At 43.9% G+C, this 24,041-nt stretch overlaps 1 protein-coding gene across 7 annotated transcripts in view; it reads left to right on the plus strand.

Annotated features, from left to right (window-relative positions):
* The window catches only part of UBAC2 (UBA domain containing 2), a 213,135-nt gene that overhangs the window by 165,491 nt on the left and 23,603 nt on the right, over positions 1-24,041 (plus strand). For all 7 annotated transcript variants that reach the window (XM_088456568.1, XM_088456554.1, XM_088456545.1 and 4 more), the window contains exon 8: positions 21,708-21,953. In XM_088456568.1, the coding sequence (XP_088312694.1) occupies positions 21,708-21,953 (246 nt within the window). The remainder of the gene's footprint in view (positions 1-21,707; positions 21,954-24,041) is intronic.

The following is a 24,041-nucleotide window of genomic DNA, read 5'->3' on the forward strand; positions in this document are numbered from 1 at the left end:
CTAATTTTAATCCCTTTTTGAGGACACTCTCCTCATTGGTTCAATTTTTTTTACTGAGGTTAAAGATTTTTACATCATCATCCTTTTTTTCTAAAATATCCTCATTAGTATTTTTATTCTTACTCTCTTTTTTTCTTTTTCTTTTTTCTACCTCCCCGTGTCCCTCTCTTTTTAATTGTATCTTTCCTTATTGCATCGGTCGAGTGTTCATACGGTGTCTTCTCTCTAAAAAACACTACTGTCTGGGAGTATGATTATCATAATCTTCTTCTCTGAATGTATCATATCTGTTAGGGTGATAGAAATAAGGTCTTGAATTCATCTCTTGCCATCTTCCTTCCCCTCTGAGAGGTCTTTTTGGATAAGACCATTCTGATCTATCTTTTTTTATATCTGTAATTTTTATTCCCCTGAAAATTGGAATATGATCTCCAATTCTGATTGTAATTTATTGGGGGATGTCGAAGGGGTTTTTGATTAGAGTAAAACCTCCTATCTCTAATTTTTAATTGATTTTGTGGGTCATTTTTTTGTGGAGTTATAAGATCTATGTTAGAAACATACTGAATAATGAGATGGGCAGAGAAGCTTTTTCCAGTCATCTTGGCGGTTTTTATTCTGGAAGTGGAAAATTGAGAGACTGACTTTCTGAGTCGGCACAAGATTTACTCAGCAGTGTGGGAACTCCATCAGGGTGTTTTCAATCAGATTGTGGAACGCTGAGCGTTACAGCGATAGAGCTGATTGCCTTCGGGTTAATGTTATGGAGCAAGATTCAGACTTCCTCAGACATTGTTAGTATTACTTAAAACGCAGATTTTGAGTTGTAGAGGGTTCACAAAAGCGATTGTACACACTATGATTAAGGCTAGGAAGCCAGTGACAGCAGCCATCTATCATAGAGTTGGAAAGATGTATATTGGCAGGTGTGAGCTCCGGTGGTTGTTGGCCTCTCACTCAGTTCAGGTTGCCACATATTCATTCTTTCTTTCTTACAGGTGAGGCTAGACCAAGGTCTACACCTTGCTTCTTTGAAGGGACACATTTTGGCCTTATCTATTCTTTTTCAGAGACGATTAGCTTTGCTGTCAGAGGTGCCAACTTGTTAATATTCAGTCGACCTATATTTCACCGGTTCCACCATGGGATCTGAATTTGGGTGTGGAGGTTTTACATCAAGCTACTTTCGATCCTCTTCATGCAGCAGACGTAAGGTGGCTTATTTTGGAAAAAAAAAACATTTTTGTCAGCTGTAGCCTCTGCAAGTAGTGTCTCTGAGCTGGCGTCTCTTTCTCGTACATCACCACTTTTATATTTTCCACCCTGACAGGGTATTTTTGCGCGCAAGGCCATTGTTTCAGTCTGAAGGTGATTTTGAGATTTCATATCAATTAGGAAATTGTTTTGCTAGCATTTTGGCAGTTGAATTCTTTAAAGAGGAGTTCTTCTCTCCATCTCTTGGATGTGGTCAGGGCATTGTGCATTTATGCTCACAAGCGGAGCCTGGCAGCTTCCAAGCAGTCCATTGCCTGCTTGATTAGACTATTGGACAGGCTTGTTTGTTTGTGGCACAGCTACTTCCAGAGCCCATCAGGGCACATTCTAGGAGAGTTGCCTCGGCTGAGCAGATTTGCCTGGTCACTGTCACACCTGAGGGTTGTTGTGGGCTGGAGCAGGCGTGGGAGGCTGAAGAGGAGACTTGGGAGGTGTGAATAAACCTGGGTGGCTTCATCATGTATTGTGAGGAGGTAGAGGAGCTGCAGAGGATGATGGGCCCAAAGGCGAGAACAAGAATGAAATGTCTTTATTAAACAGCAGGTTGGAATGAGAACTGGCGATGATAATAATGAATGAATGAGCAGAATTTGTTTGCTGGATTGAGAGCTGGATTGGTTTGAAACCGATGTTGAAGATTTGAAGAACTTAATTGATATGAGTCTTATGTTGATGAATTGAGGAACTTGATCGGTTGGGACCGTTCAGATACAGAGTACCTGGGAGCTCAGCACTTAGCTGTAACTTTAGCAAGAAGCGATGTACTAGCAACAGAGGCCAGTCTGAATATGGAATTTATAGGGGTGAATCCCCAGGAATTGGATGTTGCGATCAGCTGGTCTGGGAGCAGCACTCTGAGTGGAAGAAGGCAGGTGACAGAGTCCAACATGGCTGCACTATAAGTATTTTAGGAGGGAACTCTTGCTTGCAGCCTGTGTGCCATCATGCTGGGAAGACACGCTTGTGAGCAAGAGGCTGCGGAGAGCCATCTCCATAACAGTAACAGTACACTGAGCAGACTGGGCAGGAGCAGCACAGACAGACCTCATCACCAGCCGGGATTGATATGCAGCGTGAGCGGACCTCTGTACTATCCTGGACAGGCACTGGAGCGGTAAGAAAGTGGTTTTAATAGTCCGGAACGTGACAGCCACTACCTGAAACTGTGCACACATTTACAAAATGTTACTGTTTCCACACATTTGCTATTAAAGACCTAGTTATGGGTGCAAAGTTTTGCTCATGGTATTGCCAGAGTGTACCCCTCCCTCTTAGGCTTGCTCTGGAAAGTCCCATTGTATCTGGTGTCACCCAGATAGGGCAAATGAGCAAACAAGATTTTATACTCACCGTAGAGTCCATGTTATTTTGTTGTGTTTGGTGTTTTGGAAGAGTAAAAATTGAGCTGCAAGTGGAGATGGGAGGGTTTAAGAGGGAACGGAGTTTCAGCTTCAACATAATTAGCTATTTAGTGCCTACTTTCTCATTTAAACCCATTGTTTCCAGTGTTCCCCATATGGAATTGATCTTACTTTGAGTATAAAATCTTGTTTTTGTTTAATATCCACCAGAGAGAACTGTATTTCAATCTTCTGGATGTTGGTATGGTACATGGGTGGACCCCACTAATTGGGTTGTATGGGACTGCTATGATTTATAATAGCTACCCTGTAAGGGCTATGACCATTTAGTTGCATTAGGAGCTTTTCAAATCCCAGTTACTGTTTGTTTCATGGCTTCAGCTTCCTTGAGTAGTAAAAGTACTGGAGGCATACATTGTTTAAGTTTCTGAGACCACTGAAGAGAAGATATTTCTGTTTTGGTGGTGGAATTAAAATATGTTAATTTATTCAATATAGCAGTTACCATACCCCAAACTGTCTGTGATGTGTCATTGCAGTAAGATTGATACACCAACAGCAGCACACCAAAACACCCCGATTTTGACCCAAAATGGCGTATTTTTGTTTACAGCTCCATAAGGGTGCATACTAAAATAAGCAATCTCAGGGCTAGTGTATGTGTGACATATACGCGCACTAGATCACGGGCATCGCCCACAAAATTGACTTCTAAAAGCCACTTGTCATATCAATTTAAACAATACTGGCTGCAGTCAATACCATTTTAAGGGGGAAATATGATCAGTGTGATGTCTAGATTACAATGTAGGGACCAGGAGTAATTTCCGTATGTTTCTGGCACACCCAAGCTGTCTACTGATGCAATCTTTTAATTGAGCGTGTGAACTTGTTAATAGAAGGCTTTTCAAGTTTACACACACACGCACACACAATATTTTGAAAATAAATATATTTTGTAACTGAGGATATTGCTGCATCAAAACAGGAAAAGACATTTCTGCAGAATATGTTTTTCTAAACCACATTGTCCAACATATATTGGCCTCAAACAGGTTCAGCAGTCACATAGTGAATACAGTATCTCTTGATAATTCTGGGCATACACAAAGCAATATCTACAAAGATATAAGTTTTATATGTTCACACAACAACGACCTCCATGATCAAAGCTGGCAAATGTGGTTAAAAGATGTATACATATTATATCTGCTATTCTGTCTGCTCAGACCGAGCACCATTTATGTGTGTGGTCAGGGACACCACAACTTTTTTAGGTTGCGGGGGCAAGATATAATTTCCTTTTGGCGCCCCTAAATTGCAGAATGGGAAGCAGCATGGGGGAGAGCTGAGCGTCCACCAGGTGTGGGTGCAGTATCAGACCTCCACACACATAGTGTCGCACTGAGCCTGTCACTGATAGTGTGCTGCAACACCTCTATCCCCTAATCAGTGTCAGATCACTGTGCAGCACACGGTGTTGGTCATCCCTTTTAAGCATCGCAGTGACCAACATATAACACAGAAAGCATTGCAGTCAGTGCCATATGATACGAAGAATATCACAGTGACAGCCATAGTTTCAGGTTGCGGCCTAGGATCAGCAGTTACTCACCTCAGTGCCAGCTTCCACTGACCTCTCGAGTGGTCAGACGCCAGGTGCGGCGGCAAGTGATGCACTGAAGATTATACCTGGGGTCTGCTAGGACAGCCATGTGCTAGCTCCGTGATTTGGTTCCTGAGGTGACTGTCATGGGCACAGCCATGACAGTCTACATCACCTGATTGCCCTTTATCCAACGGTAGCATTGGTTGCTATCAGCCGACACTATCCTCCAATGGATTGCTACCTTAGGGTATTTAGCTGGGCTCCAGACAACAACGTTGTTATTTCCAGCATATACTTGCTGTTGCAGCGTTCCAGGTTCCAAGCTCCTTTCTTCCAGTGATACTCTCCTATTGTTATCGACAGCGTGTGTAATCAGTACTCGGATGACGTACTATCTCCAAAGTGTCATCATCCTGTGCCAGTTCTGCGTCTGAAGCCACAGCATGTGTACTTAGTACGTCATCCAAGTGGTATGCAATCGGGAAGCCGGCTGACATTATGCCAACAGCCGGCTTCCCGACTGTCATATCCCGGCGAGGGTGAAATGACCGGCGTCTATATGTAGACGCTGGTCATTTTTCCAACGCCGGGAGACCGGCACCCGGCATCCCGATCGAAGTGATGCTGGGCACTGCTGCAGACAGCTGCTTAGGTTTAGGGCTCCCGGGGGGGGGGGACTTAGGGTTAGGCACCCCCCTGGGAGGTTAGGGTTAGGCTAGGGGGAGGGAGGGTTAGGGTTAGGCACCGCCGGGGGGAACTTAGGGTTAGGCACCTCCCCGGGGGACTTAGGTTTAGGCAGTGGGGAAGGGGGGGTTAGGTTTAGGCACTGGGGGGAAGGTTAGGGTTAGGCACCCCTAAGGAGGGTTAGGTTAGGTTAGTTCATACTTAACCTGGGGACGATCTGTATTTTCAGCCGTGTCGGCCTGCCGCTGTCGGGATTTGAACTGGCGGACTTGTGTCCGGCTGTAAATCGGGTTGTATTCCCATCCAAGTACAGACTCCTAGTGCCAGTTCTGCATCTGAAGCCACAGCATGTGTACTTAATACGTCATCCATGTACAAACTCCGAGTGCCATTCTCCTGTGCCAGTTCTGCATCTGAAGCCACAGTGTGTATACTTAATGTGTCAGTCCTGTACAAAACTTCCAGTATCATCCTCCTGTGCTTTCCCCGTGATAGTGTTCTTTCATTTCCCACTTGTGCAGGATACCTGACCAAAGGGCCGCAACCTGCTTGCTGGGTGCAGCTTAAACCTAAATCCCTCTTGGAGGGATCACTGGTGAACACCTCCCAGTAAGTTAGACTCCGCGCCTTTGGTCAGGTCTAGCCAACATCCGGTACTTGTGGATGAGGAAGGCATATATCCAGGCCCCTTGCCTCAGATTCCTTTCTCAACCTGGGTCCATGTCTTCTAATCCCTTTACAGGGGACCACCATGACCCAAACGTGACACATATATAATACAGAGAACATAGCAGTCTGCACAATAAAATACAGAGAGCATCACTGTTACCACCATATAATACAGAGAACATTACAGTACCCCCAGGGAACATCACAGTGACCAGCAGATAATGCAGGGAACATCGCAGTGACCACCAGATAATGCAGGGAACATTGCAATGCCCACCATTTAATGCAGGGAACATTGCAATGCCCACCATTTAATGCAGGGAACATTGCAATCCCCACCATTTAATGCAGGGAACATTGCAGTGACCACCATTTAATGCAAGAACATTGCAAGGACTACCATTTAATGCAGGGAATATTGCAGTGACCATCATATAATGCAGAGAGCATTGCAGTGATCACCATATAATACAGAGAGCATCACCGTGACCACCATATAATGCAGAGAGAGTAGCAGTGACCACTATATAATACAGAGAGCAGCACAGTGACCACCAAATGATGCATAGTCGCAGTGACCACCATATAATACAGAGAGCATTGCAGTGACCTTCAAATAATACAGAGAGAGTCTCAGTGCTTGCCAGATGCACCTGAGCTCAATTTTGAGCTTCGTGGCAAAGGCTGTGAATACTTATGTACATGTGATTTCTTAGTGGGTTTTTTTTTTTTTTTTATTAAATTTGCAAAAATCTAAAAAAAACTTTTTACATGTTGTCATTATGGGGTGTTGTGTGTAGAATTTTCAGGACAAAAATGAATTTATTCCATTTTGGAATAAGGCAGTAACATAAAATATGGAAAAAGTGAAGCGTTGTGAATACTTTCCGGATGCACTGTATATGAAAATTGGTAGTAGGTAGCACACCCCATATATTCATTTCATTATATGTATTCAACATCAGAATATAGCAAGTCATTGGGGGATTGTCAAACTGAACTTGTGCTTTGTTATTAACAATAATATATTCTAGTTTCCAACAGAACATTTAATATCATGAGTACTAATAAAAGGGACCTGGGTCACCTCAGTCTGCCCTCCACATTGTCCAGACTGCCCCCCCTGCTCTGTCCTTCCCTGCCGCACCCGCTCTGTCTCGCCCATTCCAATTAGCCTTATGTGTTCTCTTCATCTGTATATTGGAGATGGGAATGACCACGGAGACCTTTTATAAAGCTTTTTTTTCTGTGTTATTTGTAATTTTGACCATTTTGCAGACACTGAAAGTTGTATTATTAGACCTCTAGTGTTAAGAAATTAATATTGTAACTTTACAGAGACAATTTTTCATATTATTTTTGTATTTCTATATTGTTTTTAATTTTTTTTAGTAAAAGATTTGCAAATAACAGTTTAAGTATCACATAGGTTGTTCAAGATACCTGAATACATGTCAATAAAATTTAATTATTAACAATAAACTTTGCAATCATCATTGAACCATTGCAACCTAAATAAGGTGATCATATTTAATTGAGATGGTAGAGAAGGGGGTTATTTATATCGGAACAGTGCAGCATGGCTTACTACTATAGTGAGGGGACAGAGAGGATACAAGAAGACCATCTTGGGAGACCCCTATTTAATTGTGAGTAACATATCTCTATTCTTGGGATATATTATTTTGGATTTGATGGTGCCAGTTAGTAAATAAGATAAAACACAAATTTGTTTATAGCAAACTGAATTACAATTAAGGACTGGACTGCAAGACTCTCTTAAATAAGTTTCCTCTAAATACTAACCATAACAAATAAGAAAAAGTGAGTTGCACTGCCCTTTAGCTATAATATATTACCAGATGCTAGTATGTGTTTAATACACATATTTATTTTAAATTAACAAATTCAGCCTATATTATTAACAAGCAACTTAATAGACTGATCAGACTTATGAATGCATTAAATATAGTACTAATTGTTTATTTTATATATATATATATATATATATATATATATATTTGTGTGTGTGTATATATACAGTCAGGTGCATAAATATTGGGACATTGATAGAAGTTTTATATTTTGGCCTCTATTCACCACCACAATGGCTTTGAAATGAAACAAACAACATGTGCTTTAACTGCAGACTTTCAGATTTAATTTGAGGGTAATTACATCCAAATCAGGTGAACGGTGTAGGGATTAAAACGGTTTCTATACAGCTTTCTCTGCCTCAGGACTCCATTCTACCATGACTTTTAGTTTGCCTTAGGTCAGGTCAGTCAGTGGGACTGCCATGGTGGCAAAGTTGGGTATAATCCTCCTGTAGTACCCCGTAATTCCCAAGAAGGCTCTCACCTGTTTCTTATTCAGAGGCCGTGGCCAGTTTTGTATGGCATCAACTTTATTGAGCTGAGGCTTTATCAGGCCTCTGCCAATGGTGTATCCCAGATATTTTACTTCCTCCATGCCTAGACAACACTTTTTTGGGTTGGCTGTCAAACCTGCCTTATAGATGGAGTCCAACACTGCTTGTACCCTGGATAAGTGAGACTGCCAATCAGGACTATGAACGACCACGTCATCCAGATAAGCAGCCGCATACCATCTATGGGGCCTTAGAATCCTGTCCATCATTCTTTGGAAGGTAGCAGGTGCCCCATGTAGCCCGAAGGGCAACATCTTGTACTGAAACAAGCCCTCTGGCGCTGAAAAAGCTGTCTTTTGTTTGGCGCTCTCGGTTAACGGAACTTGCCAATACCCTTTGGTTAGGTCAAGAGTGGTTAAATACCTTGCTGTCCCTAGTCTCTCAATCAGCTCATCCACTCTTGGCATCGGGTAGGCATCGAATTTTGAAACACTGTTCAACTTTCGGAAGTCATTGCAGAAAAGCACACTCCCGTCGGGCTTTGGAATCAACACAATGGGACTTGACCATTCACTATGTGATTCTTCAATAACCCCTAACTCTAGCATATTTTTAATTTCTTTCGACACCGATTCTCTTTGTGCTTCTGGTAACCTATAGGGCTTTAGATTAACTTTAACCCCTAGGTCAGTGATGATGTCATGTTTAATGACCGAGGTTTTCCCAGGTACGTCAGAGAACAGCACCCTATTTCTAATCAGGAACTCCTTGACCTCTTGTTGTTGAATTGCCGACAGGGTTTTTGCCACTGTCACTTCGGGAACTAAGGGCCCTGGATTTACTGGAGGGGCTCGGTCGGCCGACAGTACCGTTCTATCTTTCCAGGGCTTTAACAGATTTATATGGTATATCTGTTCCGGCTTTCTTTTCCCCGGCTGGTAAACTTTGTAATTGACCTGCCCCACTCTTTCTAAGATTTCAAAGGGCCCTTGCCATTTAGCCAAAAGTTTATTTTCCACAGTGGGAACCAATACTAACACTCTGTCCCCAGGAGCAAAGCTGCGTAACCGAGCATTGCGGTTGTATACCCTCTGCTGTGCCTGTTGAGCCTGTTCCAGGTGCTCTCTCACTATCGGCACTACCGCAGCAATTCTCTCCTGCATTTGAGAAACATACTCAATCACCGTTTTGTAAGGACTAGACTGCCCCTCCCATGTCTCTTTGGCAATGTCTAGTAACCCCCTTGGGTGTCTCCCATACAACAAGTCGAAGGGTGAAAACCCGGTGGAGGACTGGGGAACTTCTCTTATTGCCAACAATAAATACGGCAATAAGTAATCCCAATCCCTACCATCCTTGTCGACCACTTTCCTAAGCATGTGTTTTAACGTCTTGTTAAACCTCTCGACCAGCCCATCGGTTTGGGGTTGATAAACCGAAGTTCTTAACTGTTTGATTTTGAACAGGCGGCATAACTCTTTCATGACTTTGGACATAAACGGTGTACCCTGGTCAGTTAGTATCTCCTTAGGTATACGCAGCCTCCTAAAGAAATGAACTAGCTCTCTGGCAATGGTCTTGGTTGACGTATTGCGCAACGGGATCGCTTCCGGGTACCTGGTAGCGTAATCCATTATGACCAGAATATACTGGTGTCCCCTGGCAGACATCATTAAGGGTCCAACCAAATCCATCGCTATTCTTTCAAACGGCACCTCTATAATAGGCAATGGAACTAGTGGACCCTTAAAATGTGGCTTGGGAGCATGATACTGACACTCAGGGCAGGATGCGCAAAAGTCTGATACCTTTTTATGAAGCCCGAGCCAGAAAAACCTCTGCATTATTCGCTCAGTGGTTTTCTCTACCCCTAGATGGCCTGCCGTTATATGACCATGGGCCAGATCCAACACTGTTCTTCTGTAGGCTTTGGGAACTATTAGTTGTTCCACAATATCTTCCCCCTTCTTAGCCACCTGATATAACAAATCCTGCCACATTGCCATGTGGGGATAGGACAAAGGACTATCAGGGTCTACGGGTTTACCATCAATTACTTTTACATTCTCCCTGGCTTTTACCAAAGTAGGGTCATTCAACTGCTCCATGGCAAAGACCTCTCTTCTGACCTCTAAATCAGGCAGACGATCACCTGGCCCAACAACACTTCCCACCTCAATGGGAGGCACATCAGTTGGCGGGCCACCGTCACGCTCCGCATTCTCTAGTTCGCCAATCATAGTAGAAAAAGGGAATAACTCTGACTCAGAAGAAACTCCCTCCTCCACTACATCGACAACCTTCTCAAATGGATCGGGGTTGTACACCTCTGGAACAAAACGGCTTTCCCACAACTTCCAGAAGTGAGCAAAGTCTCTCCCCAATATTGCATCGTACATCAGACCATGTACCAAACCTACAGAAACTATAGCAGAACCACATGGTGTCTCGATGTTCACCTCGGCAGTAACATAATATCGAGTATCCCCATGTATGCAGGTTACACCAACAGTTTTCCCCTCACGCCGCAAGGGGTTCACCAGCTCAGCTTTTATAAGTGTCACCAAGCTACCAGAGTCTAACAGTGCCTCTACTCGGTTGCCATCTACAGTGAGTACACACATGTGCTTATCAGTCACAGCCTGACGGTCAGCCGTACAGGCTATCTGTGCAAAGAAAGACCCCCTGCGGTAGACATGAGCAGTATCACATTGCATAGGTTCAGTTGTAAGTGCACAATTAGCGGCAATATGGCCGAAGCCTCCACATCGGAAACACTGAGTCATATTAATGTCTAGTCATTTACAGGGCAAGAACCTTCCCGGCCTGGCAGGCCTGTCTCCAGGTTCTACACCCTCAGTCTTAGGTACATTCCACCGCCCAGCACCCTTCTCCCCTGGAACAGTCTTACCAGTGTCTGTGGGAGTTTGCCGGTGCGCCATCAGGGCTCGGTGGGGCATACTCATCAGCTCCTCAGCCGCCACGTACCTCTCCACCAGCTCGACCAACTGGTCTGCGGACTTAGGGTCTGCATGGCTCACCCACTTGCGCAGAGTCACAGGTAATGATCGCAGGTACCGGTCCATCACGACCCTTTCCACGATCTGTGGTCCCGTCAGCGTCTCGGGCTGTAGCCATTTTGAGGACAGATGGACGAGGTCATGCATCTGTGAACGTGGAGGCTTGTCCTTATGGAACTCCCAGCGGTGGACCCGTTGGGCACGAACAAAGGTGGTGACTCCCAAGCGAGTTAGGATCTCCTGTTTTAGTTTTTTATAGTCCTTGGCATCAGCCAGGCATAAGTCGAAATATGCTTTTTGTGGCTCCCCAGACAAAAAAGGTGCCACCAGACTTGCCCACTGCTCCTTGGGCCAACTCTCCCTTTCGGCCGTTCTTTCAAATGCGGCGAGATAGGCCTCCACATTATCGCCCGAAGTCATCTTTTGGAGGAAGTGACTGGCTCGTACGGAGTGAGTGGTGGTGGGAGGACCCGTATTAACATCTCTGGGCCGGGCGACCAGGTGCTGTACCACCTCTTTTATGGCCTGGCTGTTTTCCGCTAAGGCCTGGTGGGTTTCCTCGATGGCAACCTGTTGTTGCCCCGGGCTGTCTCCAAGGCCAACAGTTGCACCCTGGTGGATTCCTGCAGAGCCCTGGTAGCTTCCTGCTGAGCTGCTGTAGCTTGGAGCAAGGCCTTAATTATGTCCTCCATTTTGTCTTGGGGTGTAGGTTGGAAGCTGAACCTTGCCTCTCTGAGCATTGGCTGACGCCTCCTCTATGGGACTCCAAGGACACAGCGTTATTTCCACACTCACAAATTGGGTGTCTGTCCCTTTAATTTTTAAACGGAAAGTTTTCCTCTTGCTGCAACTTCAGTGTGTGTGGGTGCCCGCATTCTCCACCATATTGTGACAGTCAGATTAGGAGGTCCCTCTCCTGGGTAGGGGACTCCTTCCTTACACACACACACACAGCAGCAGGGAAGCAGCACACCAGTCTGGATGCGAGTACAAACTGGTCGGCGCCAGTCTTTATTGTACAAATGTCAGAAATAACATAAAGAAAACATAAACATAAATCCTAGCCCTGTCGGGGCACTAACTTCACAGGTGGTTCCCTCACTACCAGAACCTGGCAGGGCCTAATGCCCTCACCAGCAACAAAAAGCACAGCACAACACTCACAGTTAGGTTTTCCAGTGTCTCTGAGCAAACTCCCTGTCTGCTCTCCCAGGTGAGACACTTAGCCCTAAACACATAAGGCTTATATTGGCCACTCTCAGGTGGAAAACTAACAAGCCTGTTACCAGGCTAAGAGAACCAAAACCTGGAGTGGCCGTTGGTGGAGCCCTCCCTCTCTCCTCACCCACAACCCCCAGGTCCCAAACTGGCTTTTCAAAAAGCCGAAACTCAAGCCTGCTACACTGCAGACTTTCTCCTGGGGGTTTAAAACACAAAAGACAGGAATCTGGGACAAATGTACCTGCCACAGACCACTTTACCAGTGATCCTATCACAATATATATATATATATATATATATATATATAATACATACACACATAACTCCAAAAAAAGGGCTTCACTCACCAGGGCTTTTCAATGCTTTGTGAAAATAAGTTCACATTTTAGTCCATCATGACAACATAGGTGCATAACGAGTCGACGTTTCGACCGCTAAAACGTGGTCTTCAGGATACCACCAAAGTGAAGGACACAGACAAAAACCCTACCTGGCCTCCTACCAGCGTCCCCTTCATATACCACTGCCAATTACCAAAAGTTTAAGCTCCGCCCCTCAGTGCCTTACGCGACCAGAAGTGCCCAAAGCAGCTTAACTATACCACTTGATACCTTATTCTACTAATCGCTCAACAGAGTCTGCTGTGTGCTAACTCTTCAGATGCTAGGGAACACTGCAAACAGCACTAAAACTAGTGTCAATCTAATAGAACGCCGAAGTGCATTCCAAATATCGGATGTATGGCGCTACTTAGCGTTAATTGGTCTGTCTGTTTGTCGGTCTGTCCGGTTATGCATTTGGACACCCCTGCACCGATTGGAATGAAACCAACGCGAGGTGGTCCAGTTGGATCCTGGCCATGTTTAAGGGGGATAAGGTTCTGGTCGGACATCCCGTTGGTGTACGTTGGGCATAACTTTGACCCGGGAGCCTGTTCTGAGCCTTCCACTGGATGGATTTGGATGAGAACTTCACAGAGTGGTAACATTGGATCCCAGAAGAAATGCTAGGGGGTTGAAGTTCCTTTCAGACCTCCCGTTGGTGTATGCTGGCCAGAACTTTAGCCCGGAGAGCCTGTTCTGGGCCTTCCCCTGAATGAATTTGAATGAATACTTCTCAGAGGGGTGGCAATTGGTCTGAGATGCCTAATGGAGTGGTTGGGGTCCCGGTCGGGCCTCGCGGCGGAGTGCGCAGGGCAAAACTTTGTCCCAGGGAGCCTATTCTGGGCCTTCCACTGGATGAATTTGGACAACATCACATAATAAAACTTAATAACTTTAAGATTTAAACCTGTGCAATGCCGGATACTTCAGCTAGTAAATAATGTGTGTGTGGGTGGTATATTTTGTTAACATTCATAGTGTTGTCATGCAGTACCACATCGACTTTCATTCTGTTGACACTAGTGAAACATTGTAAGGGCTGAAATGTCTGTAGGGTGAGGGCAAAACACATTTTAGTCACATTGTACATTGTATTAAGGTGCCAGTGCAGTTCTGTGATGTATTCTTGTTTACATGGAGCTTGCAGGCTACACTGTCTCAAGGCTCAAACGTAAGTATAACTGCCTTTACGATACTACTTTACTCACCACAGTGGTTGCCATATAATACAGAGATCATCACAGTGGCTGCTATATAATATAGAGAGCATTACAGTGATCGATATACAAAACGGAGAGCATCAAGTGACTGCCATATTATACAGAGATCATCAGTGACCAATACACGAAGCATCCAAGTGACACCCATACAATATAAAGAACACCACAATTAGTGCCATATAATACACAGAACGCCAATGACCATCATAAAATACCTCACAGCCCCACAGCATGTTCCATGGAATGGGATAAGTCTATCAGTACTTAATTAATGGCATTCACTTTTTTCTTTTTCTGTGGTACTTTATGATGTCATAAATTATATGATGCCAGGTTTATTATTCTAAGGCAGTGGTTCCTAAACATTTTCAGTTCAAGGCACCCTTAGGGTCTCCTTCATTTTTTTCAAGGCCACCCCTAAGCCAAATTACTTACCGAGCAGTACCTTTTTGACCCAAGTAGTTGGGTCAAAATTACGTAATTAGTATATAGGTCAGGACAGAAATACTTATTAACTTGTTTTTAAAAAACATACACATAAATCCAAAGAAAAATAATATTTTTATAATTTTTTTTTCTTTAATATTTTCCTTTCAAAGAACAATAGCTGTCATTAATAGTGCCACTCAGCTGTTTCCCCCCACCCCCTCCCTATAGTTAGTATACAGAGCCCATGCCACACAGCTGTTTCCCCCATCCCCCTCCCTATAGTTAGTATACAGAGCCCATGCCACGCACAGCTGTTTCCCCCCCATCCCCCTCCCTATAATTAAGAGTACAGTGCCAGTGCCGCTCATAGTTTGTCCCCCCCTCCCTATAGTTAGTATACAGTGCCAGTGCCGCTCATAGTTGGCCCCCTTCCACCCCATAGTCAGTATACAGTGCCAGTGCCGCTCATAGCTGCCCCTCCCCCCCACACCCTATAGTTAGTATACAGACAGTGCCACTCATAGCTGTTTCCCCCCCCAGCCTATAGTTTCCACAGTAGCTAACATTACTGGTTGCAGACGTTCCCTCAGCTCCTCAGATCCTCCTGCCGCAGCATCAAAACAGGCAGCCCACTGCCTGCTCCTGTGCAATCACATCTGACCACCGCCCCCTCATGCCTCTGGCTCCTATAGTGATAAGAGCAGCTTCCCTCCGGCTGCGTCCCCCTCCTGTGACAGCGCCTAACCGCCGCCCTGCCTCCGCTCCGGAACTTGATGCAGATGATAGAGAAAAACTGGCAGCAGCTTCCCTCTGGTCCGCGGTACCCTGGTTACAGCGCTGCGGCACCCTAGGGTGCCACGGTGCACAGTTTGGGAACCACTGTACTAAGGTAATGATGTTACAGTAACGTGCCAGGGATTTATATGTTTTTTTATATTTGCCAGTAGTTTAAGGATAGCATTAGCAGTAACAAGCGCTGAGGTCCATGGCTGGGGAGGCACACATGTATAAAAAACACAGTTTTTATATCAAAACTCTGGGCGTATGACAGGGGAGGCTCTGCCTACCCTAACCACACGTCCCTGAGCATTAGATTAGCAACAAATTAAAACTATTTTTTAACTATGATGTAGCTGTTGCACACTGTAGCTAGGTGCTCTCTCTGCTCAGTCATTTGACACTTGTGCCATTGATTCTTTTTTTTTAGCACTGGGCAATGGCAGTGACCCCGATGAGACTCCTCACCAGAAGGATGCCTGTATAAACACAGCGCACCAGGCACAGCTCCGCCTCCCTCTTCCTCCCTTCACTACTTTCTCCCGGCTCCCTTTGTACTATTGCTGCATTGTGAAGCGGAGCCACAGATAGCCGTGGTCTATGCTGCCACTGAACAGTGTTGAAGATAGATCATCATCACCTTTCATTGATGAAGCCACTGCAGCTCTCCGTTGGCCGGCGTGCCCTCTCCTAGAGGGAGGAGTTATCTTTTCTAGTTCTGGGTTTAAAATTATATTGATTTAATCTTGCACAACTCACTCAATGCACCACTCCATGTTTTCATGCTGTCAGTGGAGGAGAAAGCCCATGAGAGTCTCCTGAAAGTAGAAAATGTATCTCACCTAATTGCCCCATGACCTTTATTACAGTATGTAGACAAAAGTGATTGGACACCCCCGCGCAAGTGAAATGGTTTGCTGCTGCAGCAGACACTGGTATACAGAAAATTCGGTAACCCAGATGGACTGGCCAGTTGAGAGTCCAAGTCTTAACTCCATTGAGAACCTCTGGGACGAACTGGATAGACGGATGCATTCTAGGCCGACTCGACCTTCTTCAGAGTCACAGTTGATCACTGTACTTAAGGTGGAATGGCAAAACATACTACCTGCTGTTGTCCAGAAACTTGTGGACAGTTTGCCAAGAAGGGTGTCTGCAGTAATCACTGCACATGGTGTATCTACAAAGTACTGACGTCAATAAAATCTCATTGATCCATTTGATGTTAGTGTCCAATTACTTTTGTCGCAATAGTGTCATTTCTAGAGGAGTTCATTTATATTGACAGAATGTTAGTGCCATTTAAGTGATCTGTAGATGTCTCCACCATGAGTGTTGTTATGAATTATATAAACTGGAAAAATATTTTCTTGGATCTAACTGACAAAAGAATGGAAGTGTTATGAATCCCACTGCCTGCTCCATGTGAGACCCCTAGAACTTGGCTAGTGAGGTCTTCACCAATAACAACCGCCCCTTGTTCCCTTAGAACTATATGTTCACTGATATTTAGGCAGCTGCCTGGACTCACGCTCGGGGTAGTAGAGGCTCACACGGAGGTACAAGGGAATTCAAGAGATGAAGTGTACAGTTAGAGCTGATACAAGTAATGGTTCTGATGAGTTGGCAATTGCATCGATGATATGGCGATGGTACCGATGGTGTGGCAAGTGTGCCGATGTTGCTGCGATGGTGCCGATGTTGCGGCAATAGCCGTAGAAAGATAGTCTAGAGTTTGGAAATGGCTTTGAAAGCTGATGGTGCGGCAAGTGTGCCGATGTGCGGCAATTGCCGTAGATAAACAGTCTAGGGTATGAAAATGGCTTTGATAGCCAATGATGCGGCAACTGTGCCGATGTTGCAGCGATGGTGCCGATGTTGCAGCAATAGCCGTAGATAAACAATCTAGGGTTAGCAAATGCCTTTGAGAGCCGATGGTGCAGCAAGTGTGCCGATGTTGCGGCGGTGGTGCCGATGTTGCAGCACATGAGCTGCTTGGAGTGGCTAAGAAGCCAAATGAAGAATGCTGGTAGCAAGGGAGCTACTTGGTGTGGCTAGGAAACCGTATGGTGAACGTTGGCAGCACGGGAGATGCTAGATGCGGCTAGGAAGCCATTTGGAGATTGGTGGTAGCACGGGAGCTACTTGGTGCAGCTAGGAAGCTCTATGGTGAACGTTGGCAGCACGGGAGCTGCTAGATGTGGCTAGGAAGCAGTTTGAAGATTGGTGGTAGCACGGGAGCTACTTGGTGTGACTAGGAAGCCGAATGGAAGCAATATCATGGAGAGAACAAAAGCTGCCCATGCAGCTAAACTGGTGAAATCCACAGACACGCTATAGTCGGCACAGGTGCAATAGTACAGTGAGTATAAATAGGCTGAAGCACTTAATCAAGCTGCACCTGTGGATGAGACATCACTTCCTGAGGTGTGCCGATTGCCTAGCAACAGGAACAACAGGAGTAACCCAGTCCTGCCTGGGAAAGCTGTCAGAAAGGGTCAAGTCGTGACCGCGACTTGTAACAGGAAGTCCCCTAAGCCACAGAGAGCTAATCTGAAAGCAGATGAGTGGACATAAGCAGGCCAACATTCTGCCTTGAAAGCACACCCAGCCCTGGCAGATGTGGTAAAATATGTGGATTAGCCCAGAGTGTCCATATAGTCTGAGATTATCTTTAGCCATTTTTCAGGCCATTGATGGTCCTAACTTTTCAAGAAGGCTTGTTCTGTGCTATCAAATGTTAATAATGGCCTGATTCTGAGTCGCACATAAGCAAACACATCTCTTGACGCCCACAGTGATCAGAATGCAAATAAATTGCAAACAGAATGCTAATGTGACTATACACACTTCATAATACATATGCATATTTGCGATTTCTCCACCCCACTCTTCTGTATTAGGGAGAAAGTATCATCCGTGCCTCTGAATTCAGCACACAGAATGCATGACTAATGAATAGTGAGTAACTTTGGCTGCGTGCCCATGACACATCCACGAGACTGTTCTTTTGCATGCGTTCACGATGTTGCCACCCAGTTAGTACCCAGAAACGGCCATTTAGTGACCTCAGAGAAACGAATGAGATGCTAAATATGCTGAATTGTGTGTATATTAGCAAAGATGTGTATACAGGGCCTGATTCAGAGACTGATGCAATGCTGATATTTTCGGAGAAAAAGATATTGTTTGCTATTGCGCATGCATGAGAACAGCGCACACGCAGTGATTACATTGTGATTACTCTCGTACATTAGAACCACTCACAAAGTGAGTGACAGGTAGTCAGCGTTTTGGGGGTGGTTAGAAAACAAAGGCGTGTCTGACCTTTTAAACGTCATTTCATGGCTGTGCATAAATTAGCCATTGTGACCGCCTTCAGAGTATGAGATATCTCTGTGTGTCAGGAGAGTTGCACTGTTTGCGGCTGGTCAGACCTGACTTCCATGCTGCGTGATTGCCCGATGTGTGTTAATAGTACCACTGTTGTAGGTCGTCGGATGGATATGAGAAGGCAGCATTGGGCGTCTCTATGCTCGGCTATGCTTTGGAAGGCACTAGCATATTTTAGCATTTGCGATCCCTGAGAGTATGCTGTTGCGATTGCATTAGTGTAAATCTCTGAATCACGCCCACAGACCGCAACGCATGCACAATATGCAATAAATCGCTAGGTGCATTCGGTCTTACAAGCAACTCATAATTATGTCCTAGGACTGTAAGAAAGTCTCCAAGTACACTGATTTTCTGTATGGGCTGAGCGTGCTACATTATCTCAGAAGTGCATGGAGAGAGCTTCATCTATGTAAAGAGAAACTTACGCCAACAAGTTAATGGAAGACAATGGTTTTATGGTAAAATATTGAGTGCTTGATTGTTGTCTTTGTCTTCTACAGTTTGGCTATTCAAAATATCTTGTCTGCCTTTAGGTGCCGGTGCACAATATCTAAGTCTTGGTTACCTGAAATATACAATGATAAGAGATGTAGCATGCCTCTGTGTAAGTTTGTTGAAGCTGTTATGTGCAGACACCTGGAGACTTTGGGAAAATGGATGTAGGGTTTCTAAAACTCTATATGCTTTACAGTATTACCCCATCTTGTATAAATATAGTAGAATACTGGCATTGTACTTAATGGTTTGTATCTATAGATTGTTGGATCCCAAAGAGTGATTAAAGCTACTTTATGAAGAATATCAAAATTCTCTGCTTGCTTCCAGTGGCAAATCTGTATGAGATTAAATAAAGGCTACAGCAAAATGTCCTCCCTGTTCCCAACTCATGATCTTGGAAGCAAGCTTAAAAGGATCGGCAGCATGGTTGACTTAGTGATTAGCATAAAATAGTCATAGCTAAAAGGCCCTGCAGTAGGGAGTTTGTATATTCTACCTGTGTTTGTGTAGGTTTTCTCCGGGTCTTCCGATTTCCTCTAATAATCCAAAAATATATTGGTAGGTTAATTTCCTTTTGACAAAAAATAACCATTGTTTATATCTGTGTGTGTAAATGTCGTAGGGAATATAGATTGAAAGCTCCGCAGACAGGGACTGATGTGAAAGACTGAAATATTCTCTGTAAAGCACTGCAGAATATATGTGCATTTATATAAATATCTGTTAATAAATATTAAAATGTGCTTTGCCTGGTGTAAATGTTTGGCAGTTGCCTCACTATTGGCGATTTGAGCCGTTGTCTGCTGAGTGCAAGGCGGCAGCTTACAGTACGACGTGGTTACTCCGCATCTCATATTTAGTAAGTGGCCCGGAGCTTGTGGATGGTATTTAGTGATTCTCTGCTGACAAATTTAGGCCTGCCAGTAAAAGCACAAATCAAATTCTGATGCTGAATGTCCTCCTACAGCAGCGGCGTGCTTCAATGATATTAAGCTACCAATTCCAGGAAAGTTAAGTCAGTAGTAACGTTTCCAGACTCTTTGCACGGACCGTGGCACTGGAGAGGACTCACTAAAAACCACCCTGGTGATTCCAAGGCCTCTGGATGCCCTCTGAGGCCACCTAAGTAGTGCTGCCGCGTAATTGATATTTCAGAATATCTGCCTGCTTAGCTGGCTGGTTGCACACTTCTCCATTAATGGTGCATGGATCAGCCCATGTTATATCGAGTATAGAAAAGTGAGTGAGTGGGCTTGCACCTGGTTGGAGGTATGGCCGTGGGTAGACTTATGCCGTTGATAGCAGTGGTCTGCACCACTGATTTTTGTGAACGTGGAAAGTCCATGTTGTCCAGGTATTGTGAGGAGTAGGACTGAGCCAGTAAAGTAATAATTTAATTTTAATGCAAGGGGATCACTACCAGTGGTCTGCAGAGCTGTACAGAGACCTATTAAACTATACTACTATAAAGGACTTCTTTTAATTTGTTGATTCCATCAGGCAATAATTAGTCATCATCCATATACAATTTGACAATTGTATCTAATTTCCAGGGATAGTCCCAAGTTTTAATGATTTCTCCATGGAAATAACCGTTTTACAGTGTTTGACAACTGCACAATAATAGTTTTCTTTTGTGAATGTTAAATGCAGTTCTTACCACTTATTCTTAAGGTGCATACACACTTAACGCTTTTGTAACCAACGATTATCTGTCAGATTTTCCCTTGAAAAGTGAACGATTTTTGAAGTGTAATGAACGATTTTTACAACGATGAACAAAAAATGTTCCTTCCCTTAATGAAAATCGTTATGTTGGTCAGTCTGAAATGAACTACAAATGGAAGCGCGCTTGAATGATTTTCGTTCATTGTTATTACTCAGAAACTGAACGATTTTTTGAACGATAACGACGTCGTTATAGTTAAATTGGTCAAAAAATCGTTACGTGTGTACGCAGCTTTATGATTAGTTAATATCTATTTATTAGAAGTGAGCATTTAAAAGCCCATTACCATGAATTGTTAGACATTGTATTGCCCCAAGGTCCACCAAAGTTATGTGACTTGGTACGTCGCACCTGGTCTACGAAAAATAAAACCCATAGAACTATTTTAAAATTATTTTGACTGTGTACACCAGGGGTGGGAAACTTTTTTTTTTCTGCCGAGGGTCATTTTGATACATATAACATTATTTGCGGGCCTGGTGCAGGCCTCGCCTCCTCCATGTGATGGCACACGGGGGTGGGGACACAATCGCCGGTGATTACAGCAATGCCCCGAGCATCATGAGGATGCTCGGAGGAGCTGTAAGGGCAGCGGCGTGACCATCTGAACAGTCATTCTAAGGACCCTGCTAGCCAAATGAGGCTAGCAAAAAAAGCTCAGAGGGCCAGACCAAATGACTCTGAGGGCCTTATAAGGCCCCCTAGCAGGAGGTTCCCCATCTCTGGTGTTCACGATGCAGCAGATCTGAGAAGGAGAAAATCTCATATTGTAACATATACAAGCATGAAAAGAGGGTGCAAAATGGCACCGCTAAACTTAAAATACATATTAATGCAATATTAAAAGGCATAGTATAACATCACAAATACATATGTAATCATTTTCATATCCTGACAGCAGATATTTAACATTAGCCTTTCTGTCTTTTATCACATCTAGTGAATTTGGAGATGAAATTTGTCTAATTAAATTTTTTTTATCCTGTCAAACGAAAATAATGACTCAACTATATAACTGTACATTCAGAGTACAGGAATATTTACATATTGTTTTATTTTCTACAGATTTCTGGATTCTTCTACAATAAAGATTTTCTGAATGTTCGACAGATACTGTTTGTCCCAAACTGGGTTGCTGATATTTTTTCTCAAACTATCGATCCAGTATTCTCATCCATTGAGCCAGTCGGTGAGGCCCATGTTGGGATGGGTGCGACTGTGGACATCCAGAGGCAACAGAGAATAGAGCTGCTTGATCAGCAAATAATGTTTTCCCAAATATCCCAGCTAGGAAGAAGACGGCAAGAGCAGGTACACTATTTCTGCACAAAGCCATAAAATTGCATGGCTGCCAACAATTAAGGGACAAGATTTTTTGGTTGAGCTGTCCCTGTTTTTTTAAACTGTCCATTACAGTTTCTCTTAGTGTATGGGCTCAATCTAATTAGCCGCGAAGGGGACGAGTTGCCGTTGCAATGGCATAGAAATGCCGGCAACAGCCTTACAACTTGCCCCCCTCGCGGGTCTGTCTCACCCTGGACATTTTTCTAAAGACTGTGAGTCTAGAGGTACTGTACTTATTCACACAACAAGTGAACTCGCACCTAATTGGATTGAGCCCTTTGTATACCATGCAGTTCTTGTTTTCGGAGATTTCTAAAGAATTATCAAAGAAGAACTTTTTAAACTCCCAAAAAACACAACTACAATTAGTGAACTTGTAATGATGGAGACTGTACTGCTCCAAAACTTACCTCCTTTAAATACGGTTCCTCCTCAGTAATTATTTTCAAATGAAGGCAACTATAAATATGGTTAACATATAGTGAAATTAATGTTTTTACATTGTTGGATCTTCATAAAATAACAGTTCCTCAAAAGTTCCTGACTCATTTTACTTATTTGAATAAATATACAGGTGTTCTAAGCTCTCACGGTGTTAAAAGCTGTCACTTCAGTGGCATATATCATTATGTGATTTAGCAGGAAACAGTCTACTACTTCCTCAGCGCAGTTAAAACCACAGAGATCCTGTTTCACGTTTTAAAAACACACACGTAACAAAATTCCGATTTATGTTTTTACCCTCAAGTCAAAGCCAGAAACCGCTATTTGTTTAAATGGATGCAGACTGCACCATGGGGGCTTTGACTTGTATGAATGAATAAGCACATAGGTATGTCAAAATAAATTGTTTAAAGAAAAGTCCTGGATAATGTAAAGATTATGTGATATAGGCACCCATTTACTAACGAGTTTTATCACCAAAACGAGTGATAAATGTCACTGTGTATGATAAATGGTGCTCCAGCCAATCAGCTCCCAACTGTCAACTGTTAGAAAAATGTCAGTTGGGAGCTGATTGGCTGGAGCACCATTTATCATACACAGTGAAATGTACCACTCGTTTTGGTGATAACACTCGTTAGTAAATTAGGCCCATAGTGTGCATGTTGTACACACACAAAGGAGACCACAAACACCTATTCTCAAATCACGCCAAATAGCCCTGTTTAGTGCACTACAGACTTTGTGACTTAGCTGCGCCAAAAAACACTAATACTAAGTGCGTAGTACAGTATGGGGTCTATTCATGTAGATTTGTGTAAATGAATTGCTACTTTTCACTATATTTATTGCATCATATTGATTTGATATATATAGCTTGGCTATGTAGCAATTAATGTATGCTTATCCTTTTGGTGATCTTGTTTTCAGCTGCGGTCCTCTCGGAGAAGCGAGGAGCCGCCATCCAGGTCTGTTCTGCGCATGCGCCGGGTCGCAGTACAGTAGAGGCTGCTGATATTTTAAGAGGCGGAGCCAGCGCCAGTTGCTGGGCAGAAGACAGGGAAGTAGGCAACTTCCCTGCCCGCTTTATCACTGTGTTCATATTACGCCATCCATAGATGGCAAATCTGAACACACAGGAGAAGCAGAAAGCTCAGCTTTCCGTCCTTTAATGAATCGCATCACCATACTACAGTATGGTGATGCGATTCAGCCTCGGAGCCAGGGTGCTGCTGGAGAAGTAATTCATTTCTCCACGGTAATCTGCTCAGTGACTAGCAACAAGCAGAGAAAAGCCCTGTTTACTGTAAAACAGGACTTGGAGAATAGACCCTTATAAGCGAACAAAGAAGCAAAATTGAGGAAAAAGTAAAAATTTTTACAAAAACGTAAACAATGTATGGTAAAATAAAAGCAAAAGACAGGTCGTATATATGAGTGACCCATGCTATGCATTATTATGCTTAGTCTGCAACTTTATACCAATGTCTTTTCTACAAAAACAAGTACACTGGGCCCAATTCAGGTGGATGCGGGAGTGATCGGTGCTCCACTGCACAGGAATCGCGCCTTACAGTGTAAAGGCCCATCCTAGCAGACTGGTCCCTGCCT

Source organism: Taudactylus pleione, unplaced genomic scaffold, assembly GCF_031769625.1.
Source record: "Taudactylus pleione unplaced genomic scaffold, aTauple2 ptg000041l, whole genome shotgun sequence".
Lineage (NCBI taxonomy): Eukaryota > Metazoa > Chordata > Amphibia > Anura > Myobatrachidae > Taudactylus > Taudactylus pleione.